The sequence below is a fragment of the Melanaphis sacchari genome, unplaced genomic scaffold, assembly GCF_002803265.2.
Source record: "Melanaphis sacchari strain LSU unplaced genomic scaffold, SCAv2.0 Contig106_pilon_pilon, whole genome shotgun sequence".
NCBI classification, from domain to species: Eukaryota; Metazoa; Arthropoda; class Insecta; order Hemiptera; family Aphididae; genus Melanaphis; species Melanaphis sacchari.
The window spans coordinates 190,089-213,670 of NW_020270400.1; the positions used below are offsets into that span (position 1 = coordinate 190,089).

Here is a 23,582-nt window from a genome sequence, read left to right on the forward strand (position 1 = left end):
AAAAAAAAAAAATGTTTTTTGCATTAGATAGAAGCATTTAATGACAAATGACAATTGTTAATTGTTGTTTATATAATAATTAAGCATATTATGATGTGTGCTTCCTTATAGGTTTAAGGTTAACTTTGAATACAGGAATGCTATTAAACAGTAGCGTCCCTTTATAAATTCATAACATGAAACTAAATATTTTTATTATAAATTAAAATATTATAAAAAATACTACAGCAATATTTGTTAGTAGTTATTTCATACATTACATTTTACACTATGTAAAAAATGTTTTGTGTGTATGAGTCAGATCAAAGCTAATAAAGGTTTACCTTAGTTCTATTGGCTAAACATAATTTGATTTTATTACTATTATTATTATTATTATTTTATACTACTATAAATATTATTATTATTTTTATTTTTATAACTAATTATTATTATTTTTGTAATATTTTAATTTAAAAAAAAAAAATTGACGGGTTCTTCATATAATTTTGGAGTAGTCATTTTTTTGTCTAATTAGCCCTAGGCAATAAAATAATTAATATTATTTGATTAGTATATTTAAATTGTATTTTATTAATTTCTTCTACCTTAAAATTGGATTTTTTTCAGCAGTTTTCCAATAAATTTGTTTCACTTAATTCAAAGGCTGTGATTTCAAATCGAGGCGAAAGATTTGGTTTTAAAGTCTTTAGGTGTACACATTCTTAAACAGCATACAATTTTTTTTTTTTTTTTTGTAAATTTTTATGTAAATATGTACAAATGTCAAATATGTATTCATTTAATTTGTAATAGTTCTATATTAATTTTAATGACTTCAAAAAGGTACATATATTTCATATATAATACAACAATTGCCTAATTGTAAATAAATAATATGTGAAGAAAAATCACTGTGAATACGCTAGGCTTTTTCTAGGCAATCTTTATTAATGATGATATTTTATTTATTATGACTACATATATTAAATGTAAATATTTTATGTGGGATTTTTTGTACTATAGTTGGAAAATATATTTTAGTATTTTTTTGATTATTAGGTGAATAAATTTATATTATTATTATTGTACACTTAATATATAGATACCTAACTAGTATATTTTTTTTTTAATTACTTATTATTAAAGACTACAACAATGTTGTTTTTTTGTCTATTGATGATAAAAGACTGCACATTGAAAAAGTATAAAAATTTATATTAGAAATGACTTAAATTATTTTGTATAGTATTTACCTAAATCATGTTAAGAGTAATCTAAAAGTTATATTTAACGACTGTAATTACTAATTAGTTCTTGAAATTTTAAATTTGTCCTTATTTATTCATGTTCAAATAGGGTTTTTTTTAAATTTATAGTTATCACTTATCATATATTATCAAACACAAAATTTTAATATTTTATCCATATTAAAAAAAATAATAATTTGGCTCTACAATGTTAAGATATAGTTCTTCTAATGTCTTAGAAAATCGTTATCTTAATTTGAGTGAAAACATCTAAAAGAAATTCAAAAATTATACTTAAAATGTATAATTGTGTTTTTATTTATCGCTGTTCAAATATTACCATATGAATTCAATACAATTAAAAATCGCAATACATATAAAAACTAATGTTCAGTTAGATAAATAAAATTATATAAATAATTTTTTGTTTTAATATATATTATTTATTTTATTAATACATATATCAAAATTGAATGTAAGATATTCTTATAAATTTAATTTTTTTGAAATGTACCTAATCCTTGACTATAAACAATACATAAAATATTTTATGATATTTAACTATCTATTCATATTTAAATGTTTATTGCATACTTCCAAACAAGTTGTAATATTTATAAAATTCTATCTACAGATGCACCAGATTAAATTTGAATCTATTATTTTTATGCACATGTTGAATAACAGTATATGGTGCAGTTTGATCAACACAATTTAAATAATTAAACAATATTAATCCAAAGTCCAAATTTTCTAAATCATTCTCAATTTGTCAGATTACTGATAATGAATAAATATTATAAAACGTTTGGACAGGTATAAGGTGGCAAATATATACCTGATGATTAGTATTACGGGATATTGCTTACAAAATGAAAGGTAAAATCTATTATTGGTTTATAAACTTCAAACACATTTATAACCAAAAATTGAATTAGTAATATTACAACAATTAAATATGTGAGAATTATGAAAAAAATAATTGGAATTAATTTGAATGAAATGATACAAATTATTTTTTTTAACTTGATGATTTTTTGGCCATCAGTTTTTATGAGGGAATATTGGATTGTTATGTTATATTTCGATATAGGACAAATACTGTCAATTTAAGACTGCATTCTTGCAAATCATAGGAAATTAATGCTATTAGTCATATTCACACCTTGAACATCTCCAATTGTTCAAACTGATTAATCTAGATTATATTTAAGTTTAAATATTGATGGTTAAGTTTTATTTATAAATAAATGGTACCATCAAACATGATTAAGATACAATTTTATCAATCTTTATAAACAGAGTGAGTTGATTTAAAATAGCAAATTTAATTTAAGATCTTCAATTAAATAATAAATATTGGTATATAAATGTACCAATTTATTCAATTTTATTTCCAACTTAAAATTTCTTCTTTAATATAAAAAATTAAAAAACAATTATCAAATTCCAAATGAATTTAAGTCTAACTATAAATCAATCAGCAATTAACATGCATCTTCTGGATAACCAGCTATATTTAATGCAAAGCTAAGAGATCTTATTGTAGCGCCTTGGCACTTTTGGCTTACTTGTTTGCCACTTTAAAGCACAATCTAAAATTGTAGATTTGAAAAGTTAATTATTTTTTTAAAAGATTTGGTACAAAATTAATAAATACAACAATTATAAACAAAATAGAAAATCACAACATATTTATTAAAATTATAATTTTAGTTACAGAATTATCATGTTTAATTACAATAACTTTACTTCAACAGATATGATTAGGAAAATGGAGCATGAATTATCTATAAAATGTATATTTGCACAATCTATTTCAAGAATAATTTAAAGTAGTATGTTTTGTATTGAATTTGGATAGATTCAAAAATTATTCCCCCTCTACTCAATATTCAATTTAAAAATGAGTAGTCCAATTCCAATAAAATTATTAAATCAGCCTTGTGGTTTAATTCAGAACTGATGATTTGTTATTTACAGTTCATCTTTGCCATCCTTGGGATTTCCAGACCTATCAAAACCATTGAGTTCATCTGTAGCCTTGGATGCTATGTACTTGATAAAATCATTTACTTCACGGCCTCCCTAGTAATCATAATTAAATAACACATTAATCAAATATTATTATATAATTAAAAATGATGAATTATTAAATACCTCATAACGAATAGGCTTATTTTTGCTATCTTTAGGCAACCAATACAAGGTTGGGAATCCGCGAACATCAAAAGCAGAAGGAACATCATTTGCAGTTGCATCCATTTTTACCAAAGACACTGCTTCATTTTTCAACTAAAATAAATGTAGTATAAGTAACTGACAATTATTTTATAGTTATTGACCAATTAAGAACAATGAAAAATGATATTGAGTATGATAATAAATAGATAACATACTAAATATTAAATAATATAAGTATATATATCTACTTAATCATACAAAAATAACTTTGGTGATTAATTTTCATCTAATTCACTCGGACCATATACAGTAAAACCTCTCTATAACGGATCCTCTATTAAACGGAATCCTCCTTATAACGGAAAATGTCAATAGTCCCGGTGTAAATAATATATAATTTTCTACCTCTCTATGACGGAAAACTCTTTATAACGGAAAAAATATTGGTCCCAAACGATTCCGTTATAGAGAGGTTTTACTGTAATTTTATATACTGGTTTACAACATCAACTTTAATGTTCAACCATCTCATAGAACCTATGCTCTGTTTAGTGAAAATACATCACGGCCCATAAAAAATGGATTTTTAATGTATTCTCAAATAACATCATCCTTGTGGAATCGCATGTCAATAGGTATAGCCAGAATAAATGTAAGGTTATCGGAACAATAAATTAATGCATCCAAGAGTACAGTATCTGGCAAACATCAGCTATTTCATATAGAATGCCACCCAAGTAACTCAAAAATGAAAGAGTATATTCAACTTCTACTCAAATTATAACTTAATTACATATATTGATTTGGGTTTAAGTTTTGAAAAGGAGATACAAAAAAAAACATATATTTTATTAATATTATAAAAGCATAAATACCTTTTCAGCAACTTGTTCATAAACTGGAGCTAAACTTTTACAATGGCCACACCATGGAGCATAGAATTCTACTAGTGTGTCTACTCCATTGTTAATAACTAAATCATCAAAGTTTTTGGCAACAGCTACTTTTACTGGTGTAGAGTTATCTTCTGGAACTGCTTCTGATTTAATATATGGTTCTAAGTTACCATTTTGGAAATTATTAACAAACTTTTCTAAATTTTCAACTCTACAAAAAATTTAAAAATATGATATTATTTATGTTTAACTTAATCAAAGTTAAGATATTATATAGTGCTTAATTTGTAAACTTAAAATATAATTATTATGTTATTTTCCAAACAATATGGCGCAAGGAATACCATCAGAAAATTCATTGATTCAAAGATGTTAAGGATGCACTTACTTTTCCCCGATTATATAATTTTAAATCCAAAATTAATATTAGGGAAAAATGAGCCGTTTTAAATTTAAGTAACATTTGATCGACTTTTCTTTACTTTTAGTTATTAAAAGTTTTAGAATTCTGCTATATGATTGGTTATTTTTTATTGCACGTTTTAATTAAATAATAATAAAAAAAAAATTTTAATTCAGTTAAGTAATAAGTTTTTTAGTAAGAAACATTAATATACTTACGAGAATTCATCCTTCATTATATATTTCTTGTTGTCTAGGGAACGTGCCAAAACTATAGGCTTGTCATCCGATACAAACTCTAATCCATACTCATTAATTTCATGTTGGAAATCATCTTTGTTGTTGATAGCTAATGTGACACCTTTTACGGATTTGGCAACTTTCAATACTCTATTACGCCAATAGTTTGTTCCTTTTGGATTTTTAACATAGTCCACAGCATAATAGACTCCAACATAAGGAGGTTTGAAAGCTTCCATGTTTTCTTTTTGACGGTAACCAACCAAACCATGACTTTAAGTATTAAAAAATATTCAATTATAAATTTGAACACATTGAAAATATTGTTTAGATATATTTATAAATTAGGTTTTGATACTTACTAATTTGATGTAATCCAAGTTTCTAAAGCTAATGTCGTTTCTTCACCATCATAAACAACAAAATCAGGCTCAAATTTGTTACTTAAATGTTTAGGCCTATATAATACAATATTATTCCTAAAAAAAAAAAAAAATACATTAAAATCAGAACAAAATTAAAGCCTATTTATCAATAAAATTCAAATTAATATAATTTTTAAAAACATGTTTAAATATTTAAAAATAACTTTAAATACCACCTAAATTGTCCTACAACAACCTTCCAATTCTAAGTAATGACATCCCACCAAAAAAAACCTAGTATAGAAACCCCTCTTGCTTTAGAAAATATTCATTTAAAAAGATATAATCCTTTCCCTTCTTTGTCCTGCTATATTATTATTAGAACGTAAACTTATTTGCTTATTGCACTATTTGATAAATAAATATCATACATAGATTCAAGTTAAATAAAATATACTAGGCACTAGATTCTAGGTATTTTTCTAAGTAACAGTAACCACTTACTTATAATTATATTTATCAATAACTGATTTTGAAGTGGTATGACCGAAGTTTACTTTTTCACGTAGTTTATTGGCAAGTTGAACAAATTTGCCCTTGAGATCAGTTTCTGTTTCAAAGAATCCAACAACCACCACGTCATCTTTAGATAAGAAGTTCTTAATAGTTTCTTCTGAAGATAAGTCTTTTGAACTTGGTCCTACTTGTGACTTCATGTACTTGACAATGCCAGCTAACCATAATACATACAATTAGTAAAAATAAATTGCTTAGTAAATACAATTTAATTATGTACCGGAATCACGGGGTCCATTATATTCTTTAGAAACTTCACCGTTCCGGAAAATTTTTAGAGTTGGATATCCAGAAACACCAAATTTGTTACATACTTCTTTACCAGCTTCTGTACAATCCACCTATAGCAATTTAATTTAAATATAATTACTAATACTAAACACAAATTATACTACTAATAAACCAAATACATTGTATTCATTATTTTATAATCAATTAAAATGTAGATACTAAAAGTTGTAAAGATGTACTTACAAGTAAAATAACCAAAGCTAAATAAAAAAAGTTGAATTTTTTAAATTATTTTTTTTTACTAATAACCAATTAATTAGTTTAAATAAAAATATAATAATATAATACAATAATTATTCTATCTAGGTATTACCGTGAATAATGATATTTACTTAGATATAATATATGTATAAAACAATATTTTATTAATATATAACTAAGTAGTGTAATTTATAATAATTGAGTTTTAGACTTCAAATAGAATTTGTTAGAACTCTAATGATTGAGAACTTTAAAATTATTTCTAAAACTGAGATTTGAAATAATAAGCAACTTATATATCTAGAATTATTTAAATATTACATTTGCTATTGTAATACATAAGCACATTAGATCAAACACCTAATAGTTAATTCATCCTATATGCTTATTTTTGTAACAAAGATGAATATTAGGCATTCTTTATAAAGCAATTTATAAAATATAAATACATGTTATTAATTTGTATTAAAAGTAACTATTGTTTTTTCTCATGGAATATGTATTATTTTAATAATTTAATTAAACTTTTAAATAAATATCTGCAAATTAGGTATAAAATAAATAATTCTAACATATAGGTAAATTATCCAAAACATCAGTTCAAGTAGTTATATATTGACTAATTACCTTTGCTAATGTTACAGGTGGATCTTCTTTTAGAAGACTCTTGGCTGCTTTTTCGAATTCGGGTTTCAATTTCTTACAGTGTCCGCACCTAGTTTAACCAAAAATTGAAATCAGTTATACGGTTCATCAGTACTATAATATTAGTTTAAATATACGTACCATGGGGCGTAGAACATGACTAAAGACGTATCATATTCAGCCACTGACGAATCGAAATCTGAGTCCGATAAATCGACAACGGAGTCAGCGAGTATGGAGTTCAATAGGAATCCGGAGAACACGATCAATCCGCGCATCAATTTCATGATAGCTAGTCACAGTGGAACGAAAACAAAGTGAAATATGAAAAAATGTCAACACTACGATGACGATGGACTGGAAACCGTTCAAAAAACAATATCGGAAACCAATTAATTGGCACCGGATTTGAACGGATTGAGATTTGAGCGAGCAAAAACTAAGTCGCCGGTACGTATACACTATACAGAGGTGGTATGCAGTATGCACTTGTTCGTAAATCAAGTATTTGTGTATCCGATGTACTACGTGTTTCGTGTTACCGTATTGTACTTGGCGGTTTCTAATTGGCCGATTCCGCATACAATTATGGTTGGTCACACTCATTTTACACATACAAGTGGCGGCAGTGAGATCGACAACTTCTCCCATGAAACTTACGTGCCCATAATATAATATTATTATTGCCATGAATCCATTAAATCCAGTGACCAGTATTCACCATTTCAGCAGTTTCGTACTTCAAGAGTTAAATATTTATTATTCAGTTATTTCAGTCGTTCTAGTTAAAGATACTGGTATTGGTAATAATTAATTTCCATGAAGAAATGAACTTAATCTATTTACAGGCGTGGTCCGTACTAGCCTATGGAACATCGAAAGATTTAAAATTACATTATTTCCGTCCCTAAGAAAAATTTATATTTAGAAATTAATTCTTACTTTAAAGGTTACTGTAAAAAACTTAAAACTAAATAGAATATTTTATTATTTCAACTTAGGAACAAAAGTATTTGTGTGTTGTGAAAGGGAGAGTTTTATTAATATTGAAGAAGTATTATACCTAGTAGAATAAAAATTATAATTCAATAAATTAATCAGTGAGTGACAAAACGTCAACTATGTAACAAAAACGATATATGTAATAATTATAATTTAACGTAAATATCCAAAGTAGTAGAATTTTTGATTATTTCTCCAATGGTAATAATTTTTTTTGTGCACTGTGCAGTGATCAATAAAATCTATATTTATAAGACATTTGAATATTATATTAGTTTTACTTTTATTATAAGAACATAGACGTTTTTAAAACCTACGTCTCAGTTGATGTTTTTGTTTTCCGGTATTATACATTTTATTCAAGGTAATGATAAAAAAGACTTAAAATTTTAAAAACTCTGTATGTTTTAGTGTCTACAATTATAAAAATATTGATTTTAGGGTCCTTACATTTATATTCCAGTGCCCTATGTGGCTCTAGCCATTCCGGGCATGGTCCTTGAAAATTAGCAATTATGTACATTTTCCGAAGTCATTTACTGTCAAATTGTCCATACTAAAGAAAAATATTTTCCCAGACCACTTTTTGTAGATGGGTTGAAGCCTGAAGGCTTTATTTACATCTGACAGTTTCATGTTGATTGTTTAGGTCGTACATGGAAATAAGAACGTCCATGCCTCCGTGATATGATAACTATATCTATAATAATTGTTCACAGTGGAATAGCCAGGATTTTTGTTTGGGGAGGGGGGGACTGATACATTTTTTACATAGTTGTGGTTTACTTAGGTTCTTCCATAATTTGAACATGCAGATGCTGAAGTTTCATTCTAGATTTTTGTTCCTATAACCCTTAACATATATTGATTTAATATACTTGTATACTTTAAATACTTTGGATATTTTATTTTACTAGTAATATACAAAAATGTTTAAATTTTCTTAAAATTTCGGTGGGGGGGAGCTACAGTCCCCTCAGCCATTCTCCTGGCAACGTCACTGATTGTTCGAATGCCATATGAATTTAAATTAAATAATTGTTTTTTAACATATTATTTTATAAAATTGAAGACCTAATGACCTTTGTATTTTAGGTGTACACAAAACTTAAGTACTGGTACAGTGGTAAGGTACAATTTTTTCTTGTAGATACCTACTCAGACACTCAGTTTAAGTAATGGTTCTTACTTATTTTGTGGCAATACTACAATTACAGCAAACAATTTTATATTTTATATCATTTTACAGTATTAAATTCAATACTTTTAAACATAGATACTGTATAAGTATAATACTGAATAAATAACAAATAAAAATATCATTTTTTTAGAGAAAGTTAGGAAACCGAAAATCTTATACATCATAATTTTATTTCCAAGTACTCAGTACAGACAGTTGTAACTTGTAGGTATACTATATGTATTACGTCTTAATTTTCAAGTTTCAATCGAGTTGTTGTATTTTATATTTGTATGTATACTTATATCGTTTTATATAAATGTTGTAAGTACATAAAGACATAATGTGTATAACGAATTGGTCCATGTATCATGTGTTACTATGTAAGTGTTAGAGTATAATGCATATATTATATATTTATATGTAAGTCATACGTTTAAACAAAGACGCAAGTACCTACATTTAGTAATTATTATTTATCACTTATCGAAAGTTCATAGTATAGTGTAAATATTTTAACGGCGTTTTAAAACTATAAATAATATCGAGTTAAAATTGTGTACTCTATACTTATTACGATATCGTAATGTTTCATGTACATATGAAAGGATATCCGGCGTATTTGTTAATTTTATAAGATAGTAACAAACTAGAAATAACGTGGAAATGTGGGATGTGACCTTAAATTCTTATATTATTATGATATTTACACATTTATGTAGTAGGGAAATCGTTATCTGCAATGAGAGCCGAGAGGCGAACTACAGACCAATGGGGTTAAATTAAATACTTGGACGTGAATGTATAGTGAACTTGTACCTACGCCTTAATCAGTTAATCACTACTATAAACATTTTACACAGTAATTTCGACTTGATATATTTTTGATTTAAGAAAAAACTTAGAATATTTTTGTCAGTAAAAATTCAATTAATTTTTATCATTTTTTTAAAACTATTCAAATCCTGTCATACACAACGACTCGTGCTGACTGAGGCTTGTTATAATGTAATTTTTTTATAATTTAAACTTGAACTTTTATAAATATCTGTTTGCGTGGCAATCAAAATTCTACTTATAGCAGTATACCTAAAACTGTAAATTCTATAGTAAATATCACTTGATATTACAGAATACAGATTATGCTATAGAGTATAGGTATTGGAATTTTTCAACATTATTTATTAATAGTGTTTTTTGAAAACTTACGAGAAAATATGGAATATATTTTAGTTTGTGTTCACATCTATTTGAGTACATATAATAGGTGCCATAAAATGTTGATTATAAAGGTATACAAATTGTATTATTCAGTTAGGTCAAAAAAAAGAAAAATTATTATATTTAAATTCACCCGGTAATCTTATTGTTATCATCGATTTTTAACATTAGTTATCACCGGAGTGTATGAAACATGGTTGCAGGTAAAATGGTAACAACAACTACACCATAGAACAAAACACCGACCAGCTATCCCCCACTAAACCACCACCAAAGGAAAACACAACCGTTATTATGTATAAGAAAAGCATTGCGCATGGCCGTGTGCGTGAGTGTTAAATTTTTAACGGAAAATAGTAGTTATTGAATATAATTTGTTAAATAATTCTGTTATGTCTTATTTTCAACTTACTTAGGGCCTTAAGGAATTAGTAAACGTAAACTGTACTATTCTGTAATCCGTTCACTGTCGGTGGTACGTATTAAATACATAATTAATAATTATTTTAATTGTTAGTCGGAAGTGATAATAAAATGTCTAACAGGATGTCATTAAGTTACGTCGAATTGTTTTGTTGTTATTACTTACATTACATTTTAAAAGCCTGTATGCAATAGCTGCGAACGCGAGATTTATTATTTATATTTATTTTCTATCTTTAATTTGTTATTTAATAGTTTATTTAATGATCAGTTAGTTGTAACAGTGAGTGTTGTTTGAAATTTTGATGCATTAATATCGTAGTTGAATATTTAATTCAGCAATTTATTTTTTTTTTTGAACAAATTATAGTTTTCTTTTAAATTTAATAAACTTTTAGTTAATATATTTTGGTATCTACTGTTTTATTGTATATAGCAGATCGATTAGCAGATATTGTACTTGTGATTGAGGTTAGTTAAGGATCTATACTCTGTAAATCTGCTTTTACATAACTATATACTGTTTTTGACAGCAACATTGACCCATAAAGTATATCATTAACTTCACTGCTAACTATCTTAAAATTTAGTACTACATTCTTATTTTAAATTCACAACTTAATTACAATACAAATATCGATTGGTTTTTTTTTCTATGAACTTTATTTTGTTAGTATTACTTTAATTTAGAAATTCATCTCAAATGTTTCAGTATTTCACATTAAAAAATGGATTGTCAATCAACAGATATATTTGAAATTTATAAGTTGTTTTCATCATTAATAGAAAATGGTATTACAGAATTGGATAATGGTTTCCAGGTTAGTTACTAGAATTATTATTTATTACTTACATTTGTTATTGAATCATGCTAATTAAATTTGCATAAAAATCCAAGATCTAAATGTGTAGATTTCTGTTATTATTAGTACTTACCTAAGGAATTATTTTTATGTTAATTGTATGGACTAGGTTCAAACATCAAAACTAGATGCTGTTTATAATGAGTTATTACAATCTGCACAGAACGTTCCTGAAAAGAATGTATCTAAAAGACCATCTAGTAAGTCATAGTTTTATCAGAAAAATTAAAAAATTTAACTCCTACAATATTTTTTAACTTAATATTTTTATTTTTTTCAAGTTTTTCAAACATTTTTAAGTTATATCAAGTTTAAAATAAAAAATATATCTTCTAGTTATTTATTTAAAAATATTTAAGTTAAAATTGTTTAAATCTATTAAATAAATAATCAATTGTTTAAAATGTTTAGAAACAAAAAATGGTCTGGTTGGAGATCTCTTTGCTGCAGAACCAAATTTTCAACAACCAGCTGTTCCACCTATCCGCAGAACTACAAGACAAGCTTCTATTGTAAGTATGACCAAATAAATAACTGACAAATCATTGATTTTTTGCTATACCTTATCACTTCTCTCTTAAATAATATTACTGTAAAATCTGTAATAATATTTAACTTAATGAGCCCATTTAATAATTTTTTTAATTGTTTTATGTTTCAAGTAACATTGAAACTTATGACTATTCATACATATTTTAGCTGAATTAAATTAAATTACTGTTTTTGTAAAAAAATAAATGGTACAATAATAATATTTTTATTGTAGGGTATAATTTTTTTCAACTCTTTTTTTTTTTTTTTTAATATTTATCTTTGGTTACCGAAGTATTAATATAATATTGTAATTTTAATATTTATAGATTTCATCAGATAAAATAAAAGGCATAAGAGAATCTTCAACTATCAGTGGTTCTGGAGCATCAACAAGTAATAACTAATTAATGATTTTTAAATCCTTAGAATACAATATTTATTTACTTCTTTTGTTTTTAATTATAATATTATTCTATATACTTATAACTTCATATTTATAATAATTATTACTTTAAGAAGCTTGAGATAATTTTAAATATTTAATTTTATTCAATAATTTATCTTGGTTGTATTTTAGGAGCTAGTCGAGCTAGAGCTTTATCTACATTGATGGATATAGCTCCTATCGCTTGCCCAACAGCAAATTCAACTTTCGTAGTTGATAAAAAGTGTATGAAGAATGTAGAAGAATGTGTATCTCCTGGAATGTTTTCTCCAGATAATAGGGCCCATATAAAAGAAACTAATGTCAATACAACTTATGATATGCCTAAAAAATCATTAGCAGCTAATCGAACAAAAAAATTGGGAAAAATTATTGATTTAATACCAGAAGAATCTCCTATTAGTGTTGAAAATTCTAATTCTACACAATCTCAGACTTTAAACAAATTAAAATTGAAGAAAAAAAGGTATAATATATTTTAAAATACAAGATATTATGTTAAATAATTATTTTTTTGATTTATTTAATTTATAGTCTTGAATCTCAAACAAAAAACAAACACCGTGAAAAATTAGAAGATATTGATATCAATATTGATGAAAAATCATCAACACATATGACAAGAACAATGAAAAGAAAACTTCAAGAAGAAAATAATATTGATGCAAAAAAAACTAATGTAGTATATGTGCCATTAGAAAAACAAACAGCAACGCCAGTAAAACCATTAGAAGATAATTTATCACAAACTCCTCATCAAATCCGAGAAAATGAAGCTGAAAAAAGGAAAGAATTATATCTTAAGTCCAAAGCAGATCAAAGGTACTTCATTGTTGTTAATTTATTTTGGTGTTGAGTTTGAAGTAAATTACCTAAAAATAATGTATAATTATGATTTTTCATTTTTTAACATTACTGACCGTGTTTCTTCCAAGCACTGATCTATTTATATTAAAATTATTTGAGTTTACTTAAATCAAGTATTATTGTCCATAGGAAATTTGATGATCAACATTTAAGGGCTGCTAAACATAGAGAAGAGCAAATGAGACGTGTCGAAGAGAGAGTTAAAAAAGCTGCTGAAGAGAAGAGGAAAAAAGAAGAAAAACAAAAGGAAAAAGAATTAATGATGAAAGAGGAAGCATTAAAAAAACAAAAACTAGCAGAACTTAGGTTAGCTGAGATTAATGCTAAGCGTAAACTAGCTGAAGAAGCAAAACACTTAAAAATGGTAAACTTTATGATACATAATATATACTTTGTATTAATAATTTCACTCTAAAAATATTTTAACTTTGTATTGGTATTTTAGCAAAAACTGGAGATGAATCGAATGATGAAAGAAAATGAATTAAAAAAGAAAAATGAGACAAAGTAAAAAAAATTTTTATTTTTTTAATGTTGATTATAATTGTATTGATTCATGTATTATATTATTAACAGACCAGAAAAAAGTAAATCAGTAATTCGCCCTAAAGCATCTTCAAATTTACCTACTTCATCAGCACCTAAATTAGCAACATTGCCAAAATCAAAAGTAAGCTGGTTTTCTTTTCTTTTAAATTAAATAAATCAAATTTATATACTTAATTTCTCAAAATAATTTAAAAAAAAAAAAAAATGAATGTTTCATTTGTTGCTTTTTATAAATCATAATATTTAATTTTATCGATTAGTTTACTATATTAGGTGTAATTTTCTTGCATAGCTGTATTCTAAATATTTTGTTTATTTTATTATTACAACTTAAAGATATTTTGTTTAATTGATATAAAAAATAGTATTGAGTTTTTTTTATTAATCAACCAATTTAAAACTAAATTTACATTAGTTAGTCTTTTTACTAATTTATCTGTTTATTAAAGATTGATAACAAAAATGATTATGGGCTAAATGATGTATCTGCACGTGATTCTTCTGAAGATGAATCTGGACCCAAAAAACCTGTTCCGAATTGGGCAAAACGTATGTACACCTGTCATATATACATTAGTGACTAATCTAGCATAATAAACTATCAATTGAATATTGTAATAAATTATCTTTAGGAGAAAATAGAAAAGCTGTACTTGAACTTCAATATCATGTTAATTCTAAAGAAAGAGACTTATTCTTTGACTGTCCTAAAAGTATGAGTCTTAAAGAAATGTTCAAAGGCTGGAATATTCGTGATAAACAACGTACATCAAGTGCTGTTTGGAATACACCTCCTCGTTATAGTGAATATATTCGCAGATATTAATTCACTTGTATTAATTAAGTAAGATATTTTAATATGTTATTTTTGTAAGATTTTTTTTTAATAATAATTAATAATAATTTTATTGTTTTTGTAATTATTATTTGTATTTACATTTATTAGTTAATACTTATTGAATTTTTTTGATTGTATACAGTATAAATATAAATAAATTACTTTAATTTTATCTCTATTAGACTATTCTATAACTCAATTATAACTTAAATTATTTTTAATAATATTTTAATTATTTTGATGTTAAATAAGAATTAATTCTTAACAGTTTTTAATTTATACATTTATACTTAGGTAACTTTTACAGTATATTTTTTACATAAAAATCTGACTGGATTATATTAGTAATTTTTTTTTTTCTGGTAGCAAATAAAAATAATATTTTTTAAAAGTTAATTAAAATTAAATAATCAATTCTTTTTATATTAATTACAAATGATGCATTTAGGTAATAAAATATATAGTACTCAAGTTAACGCTAATGACCCTAGAATTCAATAAATATTTTTAAAATAACATAAACCTCTTTTAAAAGATTGCCTGTAATACCTTATATATATTGATAATTAATGAAACTAATTTATTTATTTAATAATATTGGTACTTTAATTAAAAAATATATACTTTTAATTCTAGCTTTATACTTGTATAATCTAACTTTTTTTGAAAAAATAAATATACAAAATACAGTAGTATAAGCAGTGTATTTATATTTTTGAGTTCCTCGGTTGGCTAAGTTCTTGGACAAATAAGCTCAAGCCAATATTCTTTAGTTTTGTGAACTAATTCAATCAATATTGGAAATCTGTCTGTGTTAGAATGGATATAACACTGTATATTTTAGAACAGTGGTCATTAAATAGTGGCCGCATAGGCCCCCGAACAAATTTTATCCGGCATGTAGGCAAAGAATAAATTACATATATTTTATAATATAATATGTTCTCATTATATCCAATTTTAAAATAATACCCATTATATGTTAAAAATATGTACTTAAAATTTTGTTGGCCCGCAAAAAGTTTTTAGATTCCTAATGTGGCCCTTCAAAAATATTGGTTGGTGATCCCTGTTTTAGAACCTGGTTCAAGCTATACTCTAAACTCTCTTGATATCTCTATGCTCATTTTTGAAATTTTCATAAAAATCAGTCAAATAGTTTTTTGAGGGTATAGGTACAAACATATGGACAGTAATTAATGGCAACCCCATGTATAAACTAAAAAATATTTTATTTTTTTTGATTGAAAACAAAATCCATGAGTGAGTCAGATAGATAGGAGCAGGGGTGGATTTAAGGCACTGCAAACTATGCAGCCGTAAGGGCGGCAAATTTATGGAGGACAGCTTTTTATACGCAGTAAAATTGTATTTAATATTTATTTTATTCTTGTACCTACCTACCTATAGAAAAATACTTAATTTTTTTCTTAAATTTTTCAATTTCAAAATAAATAATTAAAATTAAAACTACTTATATAACCAAATAATTATTTAATAAATTTATTATTTTTTTCTTTTATAATAAGAATAAAGAGAAAGTACTATATTATTTATCAAAACATTTTTTATTAAACTTTAGTTAAATGAAAAAAATAATTACATAATACATAGAAAATGTTATCATGTAAAGAAATTTTGTTGTACAGAAGTAATTTTTTTTTAAATAAGGGCAGTCGATTTTTTTTCGGCATAGGGGCGGCAAATTGTTAAATCTGTCCTTGGATAGGAGTTGAAAAATGAAACTATAAACAATTCCTAAATCTCAAGAAGTATGTGTGCAAAATTGTTAATTAGTAAAATAGTTTTTAAGTATATGTTAAACCTTTAATCTTATATAAACTTATATTAATTTCTATAATTTTATTCAAGTAGACTTGAGGTCTCAATCCATTGGTTAATTCACTCATCAATTCTTTTTTGCGAGTCTAGAGTTAAACTGCAATATAAAAAATAAGAATGATAAATAATACAAATAAGATTTATTATTAACATTTTAAATAAAATATAAAATACTCACTTCTGTAATACTTTATCAAATATTATATTTTCAAATAATTTCTCTTCTAATTTACACTATTCCTTATTCCTTTTATGACTGATAAAATGCAATGTTTAATTATCCATGTGATAGCCATAGTAATTATTTCACTAACTATTTTTCAACTCTTGTATGAGAGATGAACATAACATAAAGTTTTGTTATTGATAGTTATGTGACATAATATTTTTGAAAATGGGTAATATTGCAATACTACAAATTTGTATAGTTCTTTGTGATGTGTCCATTTTAGTGTACTTTATTAGTAAGAATATATGTAACTAACAAGATTTACTTGTATTTATTTAAAAATTATAAATAAATACAACATTAAAACTAAATATACCAACTTACAAGTCGAGATTCGCTGTGAAGTTTTATTTGTTGACAGTATTAATGCTATCATTAAATTTTTGCTGGACCATTTTTTCATGTAAGATGAATTATCTATAAAAATATAGTTTAGCCATTGGACATAAATAAAATATAGAAAGTCCACTGGGAGAAATTTTTTTGTAGGACAAAAGAATATTTACTTTTAATGTTTAATTTTAGTTTACATTTTAAATAGTTTTAAGACAAATTGATAAATTAGAATTTTGTTAATCAAACATAGCTTTAATTTTAAAATTCTATTTTTATTTTTAATCCATACAACATTCAAGTAGTAACTTGTATATAAATGGATATCTATGTGGGTACCTACTAAACATTTAACAATATAAATTAAGTAAACTTTACTCAAAATAGTCAATACGTCAACATTTGTATCAGTATAGTTGTGGTAATAAAAAACAATTTATTGAAAGGTTAAGTTTGATTTATTAGTATTCGTTTAAACAAGTATTTAAGTATATTGTTAAAACCATTGTCCAACATCAGAGGTTATAAACATTTACACTTTAATTTATATATTTAATATGTTTAATTAATCAAACGATTGGTATCTATAACTTTATATCAATTTGATAAATTATGTTATGAATGTTATGATATTTATAAATTTATATTAACATCATGGCGTAGGTAAGAGAGGGGGGAGGTGTTCAAACACCATCCGAAATTAAAAATAAAACTGAATAAATAATTCATATTTAATTTTAATTTTTTATAATATTAATATTTAATATAGACCTAGACCATAACCCCCTCTGAAAATATTTTCTACCTACGCCCTTGATAAACATACCTACATAAGTCTTAAATACTACATTTATAAAACATATTAATTACTTATATTATAAATAAGTACTATTTAACTGTTGACTCGCATAGCCTCATAAGTTTTTATTTCTGCATGTATTTAAATTTTGGGTTACATTTCGTGGTTTTTTGGACTCTTTAAAATATAAATTGTTGAATAGTTTATAATAATTAATAACTAATAAATATTAGTATTGTTTTATTTAAATAATAAAAAGTTCAAAGATCCAGTCCAAATTTTCAGGCAAGAATTCAACTACACCAATCAATAAATAATTGTATGATCATAATGTTTAATAATTATTTATTTTCAAATGCCAAAAAATTTAAAGTATTACAAATAAAATAGTATTTATACTTCAATAGTTCGAGATATAATAATACATTAATATAGAAAAGGAAAAATAAATATGTATCAATAGATTTATATAGAAAACAGAAATGTTATCTATAAGTTATTAAGTCGATTCATATTTAAGGTTCGTGTGAATTAAGTAAAAATAAAAATGGATTTTTTATAATAGACTAGCTGTATTATTTGACTTCATCCAGATTAAAATTCTTTTTAACTTAATTCTATCGTTTTCGTTTTAGTTTAGTTGAAAAAATAATACAGACACTACAATAACTATAATTAACAAAAAATAATTTTATGATTTTCCATTTTTGAATTTCTAAACATATTTTTTACATAATAAAAAAAAATATGGAGACAAAATGATTAAGTAAGGTATTATTTAAGTACTAATATAGTAATTTTATACATTATACATTTATACATAATATACTAATATAAGTAATATAATATTATATTATATTCGAGGGTGTATCTTATACAATATATACGTATTATTACTATTTACTTATACAATATACATCTACACAGGTAAGCTTAATAATAAAATAATATTGTAAAATAGCTATACATTATAGTCACTCATAAGTCATAAGTGTATATAGATATCTACATAAAATCTTCCGATTCTTACAAAGTTTAAAATAATTGGTAAGGTATACGTTATTTACGTTATTATTATATCTGGATCGTCTAAACTAAATTTTATACTCTTAATTATTATGCTTATATTGTGTTGTATAAACATGTTTAATATCAATAAAAAATTGGTAATTACTTTATTCAATATTCTAACGGTATACCGATACCTGCCTATATTTAAAATTTGTTATTATAAATATAAGTAGGTAAAATATTTTTTAATTTATAAATGTTGGTGAAACCCAAAAGCGCAAATTGTCTATTTTTCGATAGGCTAAAAACGAAAATTCATTTTACGCTTTTGTATCTTAGTAGTGGGATGATAAAAGCACAAAAGTAAATATTGTACCCATTACATTTTAATTAAATATATAATATTTTTATAATTTAAAAATATATCAACTGAACCAACCCAGGGTTGCTTGGGTCATATTTTGCGCTTATGGGCTACAGCCATAAATGTATCATAAACGTAGGTACCATTAACTAAAAATTATTTTTAGTTTTTACCGTTATGGCATTATATTATATCGTCACGTAAATAATAATCTAATATTTTATTTTGCAATACCTACTATGATTATAAATACACATTATTGTCTATACAATCTTCATTATTATTGCTGAAATCTTGTTGATTCTCTTGCCATTCAAGGACACCACTTAATAGACGAATGTACCTATATAACCATATGTACAGTGATATTAATAAATATTTTAAGATTAAATGAATTACACTTATGTAATCTGCGTTTTAACAACCGTCAATCAATGTTTACGTCACAAAAATGTATAGATACCTGGTACCTATCTAATTTAAATATTATAGCCTTGTATTGTGCATTTATTTTAAAGTAATATCATTTACTCAGTACTCCATAGCCCTTACCTATTATCGTCTATCTAGTATTTATCTAAATCTATTGCAGTCGACTAAGTTTTGAATTTTATTTACGCTCTAAATTTGCAATAATATTGCAGAATTAAAACTTAATAATATTTTGGTATACTTATTGGTTTTTTTTATAGGTGCCTAATATACTGGTAATAATTTTTTTTACCAAATTGTCATCGCTAGATACCATATGATTTTACTGATATAGTGATATATCTACAACGTTTCTTCTTCATAGAAATCAATTAAAATTAAAATTAAATTTTTCGAACAAATGTCTTACATTTTATTCAAATATTTGTTTTTAGACAATTTTTTTTAAAATTTGTATTATTTATATTTTGTAAAAGACTGTATAAGATATTTATATTTTTCGAAATCACATTATAATATGCATATTTCAATACCTATATTGTTTGATATTGCCACTATTATAATAAATAATATACATTTTATAAAAAAATACTGAAATACTGATTATATTTTTAATATTAATCGGAATTCTATTGAGCAAAAATAACTAGTATTAAACTGATTGCATTAACGAATAATGAATAACAAGTAAAAATACATTATGAAATTAGTTTGTATGTATTGGAATAAATTAAAAAGATATAAACATCTAACATAGTAGATATTATATTTATATGACTATGTACCTATCCATCAATTATTAATTATAATCAATTTAACCTGTTGTCCTATTACATATTGCATTTAAAAATCTATTCTAATTAAATCGAATCGAATTTTAATGTACGTTTTATTATAAATTATAATATTTAATACATGACGTATGATAAAAAATTGATATTTCTGTATAAAGCAAAATTATAACATTTCATAAAAACAAATTATAGAAATAAAGTGTACTTCAATACTTGCAGTACCTAAAGGTAGTAAGTATAAATGTATAATTATATCTTATATACAATGTATATGATTTTAACGTTACTATGGTTAAATTATTATACATTTATAGATTTATAACTATATAAGTAGGTACCTACCAGTAACCAGTCTTATAAAAAATCAAAAAAATTATTCGAGTACTTTTAATGTATTTTTTCTCCCTAATTTTGTCTGTTTTAGAATGATTAGAAATTAACGTTAAGTAATATATACATTATAGTTAATAATATATCAATATAATAATAATTCTATGTACAAAGCGAAAACCACGGTGATTATACCACAATAAAGATACACTATAAATTAATGTTTAAAAAAAAATCATATTGATTTTATTGTGCCTAATTTTTAATAAAAAAAATATGTTTTGAGACAAATTTAAAATTTAAAACTATTTTTGAGTTCAATAATGTATTTTTTAAATAAATCAAAAATAAAAAAAATTAAATAAAATATTATTTAAAAAAAAAAAAAATGAATATTATTTGAATATTTTACAAGACTGAATTACCTATAGTAAAAAGTGTAAACGTATTACGTACTTGATAGCCATTCTTAAAATTTCATTCTTCGATAATTTCTTATCGTGTGGGTGAGTGGGTACCAATTTACGAAGTTCTGCAAAGGCACCGGTAACGTTGTGTTGGCGCCAGCGTTCCCGAGAATTGGTTACAGTACATGGTTTTCGGGGATCTGGTACTGGGAACCGTCGAATTCCAGTTAATTGATTTCCTGACGACGCATCTTCATCACCAGACGTTAAGTCATCTGATGTCAAGTCACATTCCTCATCTGATCCAAATAGCATGACGACCCGAGATGAAGACGAATCATCTCTTGTATCATTCAATATTTGTTGGGTATGTTGATTTTTCGGCATGATTAAAAAACTTAAATACATCTGAACATTCTATAGTACAAAATTATGATTGAATAATGGTAATATATGTTTTTATCATAAAATATAGTTGTACCTATTGTATTTATAGCAATATGTAAATTTTAGCAGTATAAATGTTATGGTGATTTCTTTTGGCAGAAATTGATGAAAGATTCTTTTTGGAATTCTATCAGCTACATGTAGTATATTCGTATAAGTAAATTAATTAAAAGTTAACGTATTAACATCTAAAAATTTAATGAACGATTTATAGAAAATGCTGTTTATAAATTTGCAAACATTTGATTACAAAATAATTTAAAACTTTAAAGTACACATTTAAAGATTTAAATCAGTGCAAAAGTCTATAAATGCATATATATTAATGTGTTTTGATATTTAAATTTAAAAACTTTACAAATATAATTAGTAAATAAACTTAGATATTAATAATAAAAATTAAAAATGTATTTAATAAAACAATTATATATATATATATATATATATATATATATATATTAATTATACAGTATGTACCCTGGAATTTAATATTTTTTTTAAAAATGTCTCTCTAAACTGATTTGTTTGAAATAAAGACTACTTAATAAATAACTAATAAGTAGTTAGGTATATTGGTATTCAATATATTATTTATTATTACACAGTTATACATAATACAGTTAACCTTTGTAAATACAACCTCGTTTTTTAAGTTATAATGTATTTTTTTTGAAAAAATATTTGTGTAAATTCAGAATTCTATGGATAATAAGCATATAAAGCATATATATTAAAAATAATAGACACTAACACTGTTAATACCTTACATGCCATTTTAATTTTCTATTTTAAATTATTAAATAGTTAATTGCTATGGAACATATTCGATTGTTCTAAGTGTACTGTGTACATATATAAGTGAAGCGACAAGTGCTCGACATATTGCAACAATGTTATTAGCGTTTCTCATTAATATAGTATCTACCTACCTATAGTCAACATTACCTAATACCTATACTTATATTCATGTGGTTAATCAAATTAAATACCTAAGTATTTATTATTAATATTCACTTGAATATAATTCTCTTATTCATTCATACAATAGACATATAGTTAAAAAATTTACTTGATAACAACCTAATTAAATTGAATTAAAAGTTGAAATTTTTTATACGTATATATGATTTACATAATATATTTGCATACATTTCACAGATACAGGTACTTTAGGTACTAAAACAATGAACAACCATTCTTTTATCAAGTCTATAGCAATTTTTATAAAATAAATGTTTTATTTTGATCTAGATGTAGACATATAGTACGGCGTTAATTTATTTAAAAAATGTATTATATAATTTAACTTACCCAAATAAAAATATTAGAATGTTATATAAAAATATAACTATACTTATTATGCAATGCACTTCTTCCTACAACACGCTTTAGGAAACAAATAAGTTTAAAGTATTTCGTCGAAGAGTGAAATGTTTCTTGGAAAAAAATAGGGGTTATAAGCTGTGAACGCCCTTTAATATTTCAATAGCCAACCAGTAGCTAATACCAACCTCCTACCCTTAAAATAAATACCACCCACTTTGTTCATCCGATAAGATGAATGTTACACGGCCATGTTACTCTAACTGTTGATAATAATATATTGAACTGTTTTTTTTGGTGATAATGGTAGACATTTATAA

The 23,582-nt window shown here is 24.6% G+C and overlaps 3 protein-coding genes across 3 annotated transcripts; 1 reads left to right on the top strand and 2 right to left on the bottom strand.

Moving 5' to 3' along the window:
• Positions 1-3,117: 3,117 nt before the first annotated feature.
• LOC112603371 (protein disulfide-isomerase A3) lies at positions 3,118-7,534 on the bottom strand. Its single transcript, XM_025351900.1, has 9 exons — positions 7,171-7,534; positions 7,012-7,099; positions 6,113-6,233; positions 5,821-6,049; positions 5,314-5,430; positions 4,931-5,224; positions 4,289-4,520; positions 3,390-3,524; positions 3,118-3,317 (listed from the first exon to the last, which is right to left on the bottom strand). The coding sequence occupies exons 1-9, from the start codon at positions 7,314-7,316 to the stop codon at positions 3,207-3,209; spliced, it is 1,473 nt and encodes a 490-aa protein (XP_025207685.1). The 5' UTR covers positions 7,317-7,534; the 3' UTR covers positions 3,118-3,206.
• A 3,193-nt stretch (positions 7,535-10,727) lies between these two features.
• On the top strand, positions 10,728-14,984 carry LOC112603357 (inner centromere protein-like). Its single transcript, XM_025351885.1, has 12 exons — positions 10,728-10,907; positions 11,568-11,676; positions 11,828-11,918; positions 12,130-12,230; positions 12,579-12,645; positions 12,830-13,163; positions 13,232-13,519; positions 13,694-13,928; positions 14,010-14,071; positions 14,141-14,234; positions 14,563-14,662; positions 14,746-14,984. Exons 2-12 carry the CDS (start codon positions 11,584-11,586, stop codon positions 14,937-14,939), a joined length of 1,659 nt encoding a protein of 552 aa, XP_025207670.1. The 5' UTR covers positions 10,728-10,907; positions 11,568-11,583; the 3' UTR covers positions 14,940-14,984.
• A 4,302-nt stretch (positions 14,985-19,286) lies between these two features.
• On the bottom strand, positions 19,287-23,358 carry LOC112603370 (T-cell acute lymphocytic leukemia protein 1 homolog). The gene is made up of 3 exons (XM_025351899.1): positions 23,251-23,358; positions 21,542-21,909; positions 19,287-19,872 (listed from the first exon to the last, which is right to left on the bottom strand). Exons 2-3 carry the CDS (start codon positions 21,898-21,900, stop codon positions 19,773-19,775), a joined length of 459 nt encoding a protein of 152 aa, XP_025207684.1. The 5' UTR covers positions 21,901-21,909; positions 23,251-23,358; the 3' UTR covers positions 19,287-19,772.
• Positions 23,359-23,582: the final 224 nt, after the last annotated feature.

Excerpts from the sequence above, each read along its gene's own strand:
- LOC112603371 (XM_025351900.1), bottom strand. The coding sequence starts at position 7,316 with ATGAAATTGATGCGCGGATTGATCGTGTTCTCCGGATTCCTATTGAAC. Across the intron at positions 7,100-7,170 it reads GTCATGTTCTACGCCCCATG|GTGCGGACACTGTAAGAAAT; the intron begins GTACGTATATTT and ends TGGTTAAACTAG. Across the intron at positions 6,234-7,011 it reads CACCTGTAACATTAGCAAAG|GTGGATTGTACAGAAGCTGG; the intron begins GTAATTAGTCAA and ends AAATTGCTATAG.
- LOC112603357 (XM_025351885.1), top strand. The coding sequence starts at position 11,584 with ATGGATTGTCAATCAACAGATATATTTGAAATTTATAAGTTGTTTTCA. Across the intron at positions 12,231-12,578 it reads CTACAAGACAAGCTTCTATT|ATTTCATCAGATAAAATAAA; the intron begins GTAAGTATGACC and ends TAATATTTATAG. Across the intron at positions 14,663-14,745 it reads TGTTCCGAATTGGGCAAAAC|GAGAAAATAGAAAAGCTGTA; the intron begins GTATGTACACCT and ends AATTATCTTTAG.
- LOC112603370 (XM_025351899.1), bottom strand. The coding sequence starts at position 21,900 with ATGTATTTAAGTTTTTTAATCATGCCGAAAAATCAACATACCCAACAA. Across the intron at positions 19,873-21,541 it reads ATTTTAAGAATGGCTATCAA|GTACATTCGTCTATTAAGTG; the intron begins GTACGTAATACG and ends ATGGTTATATAG.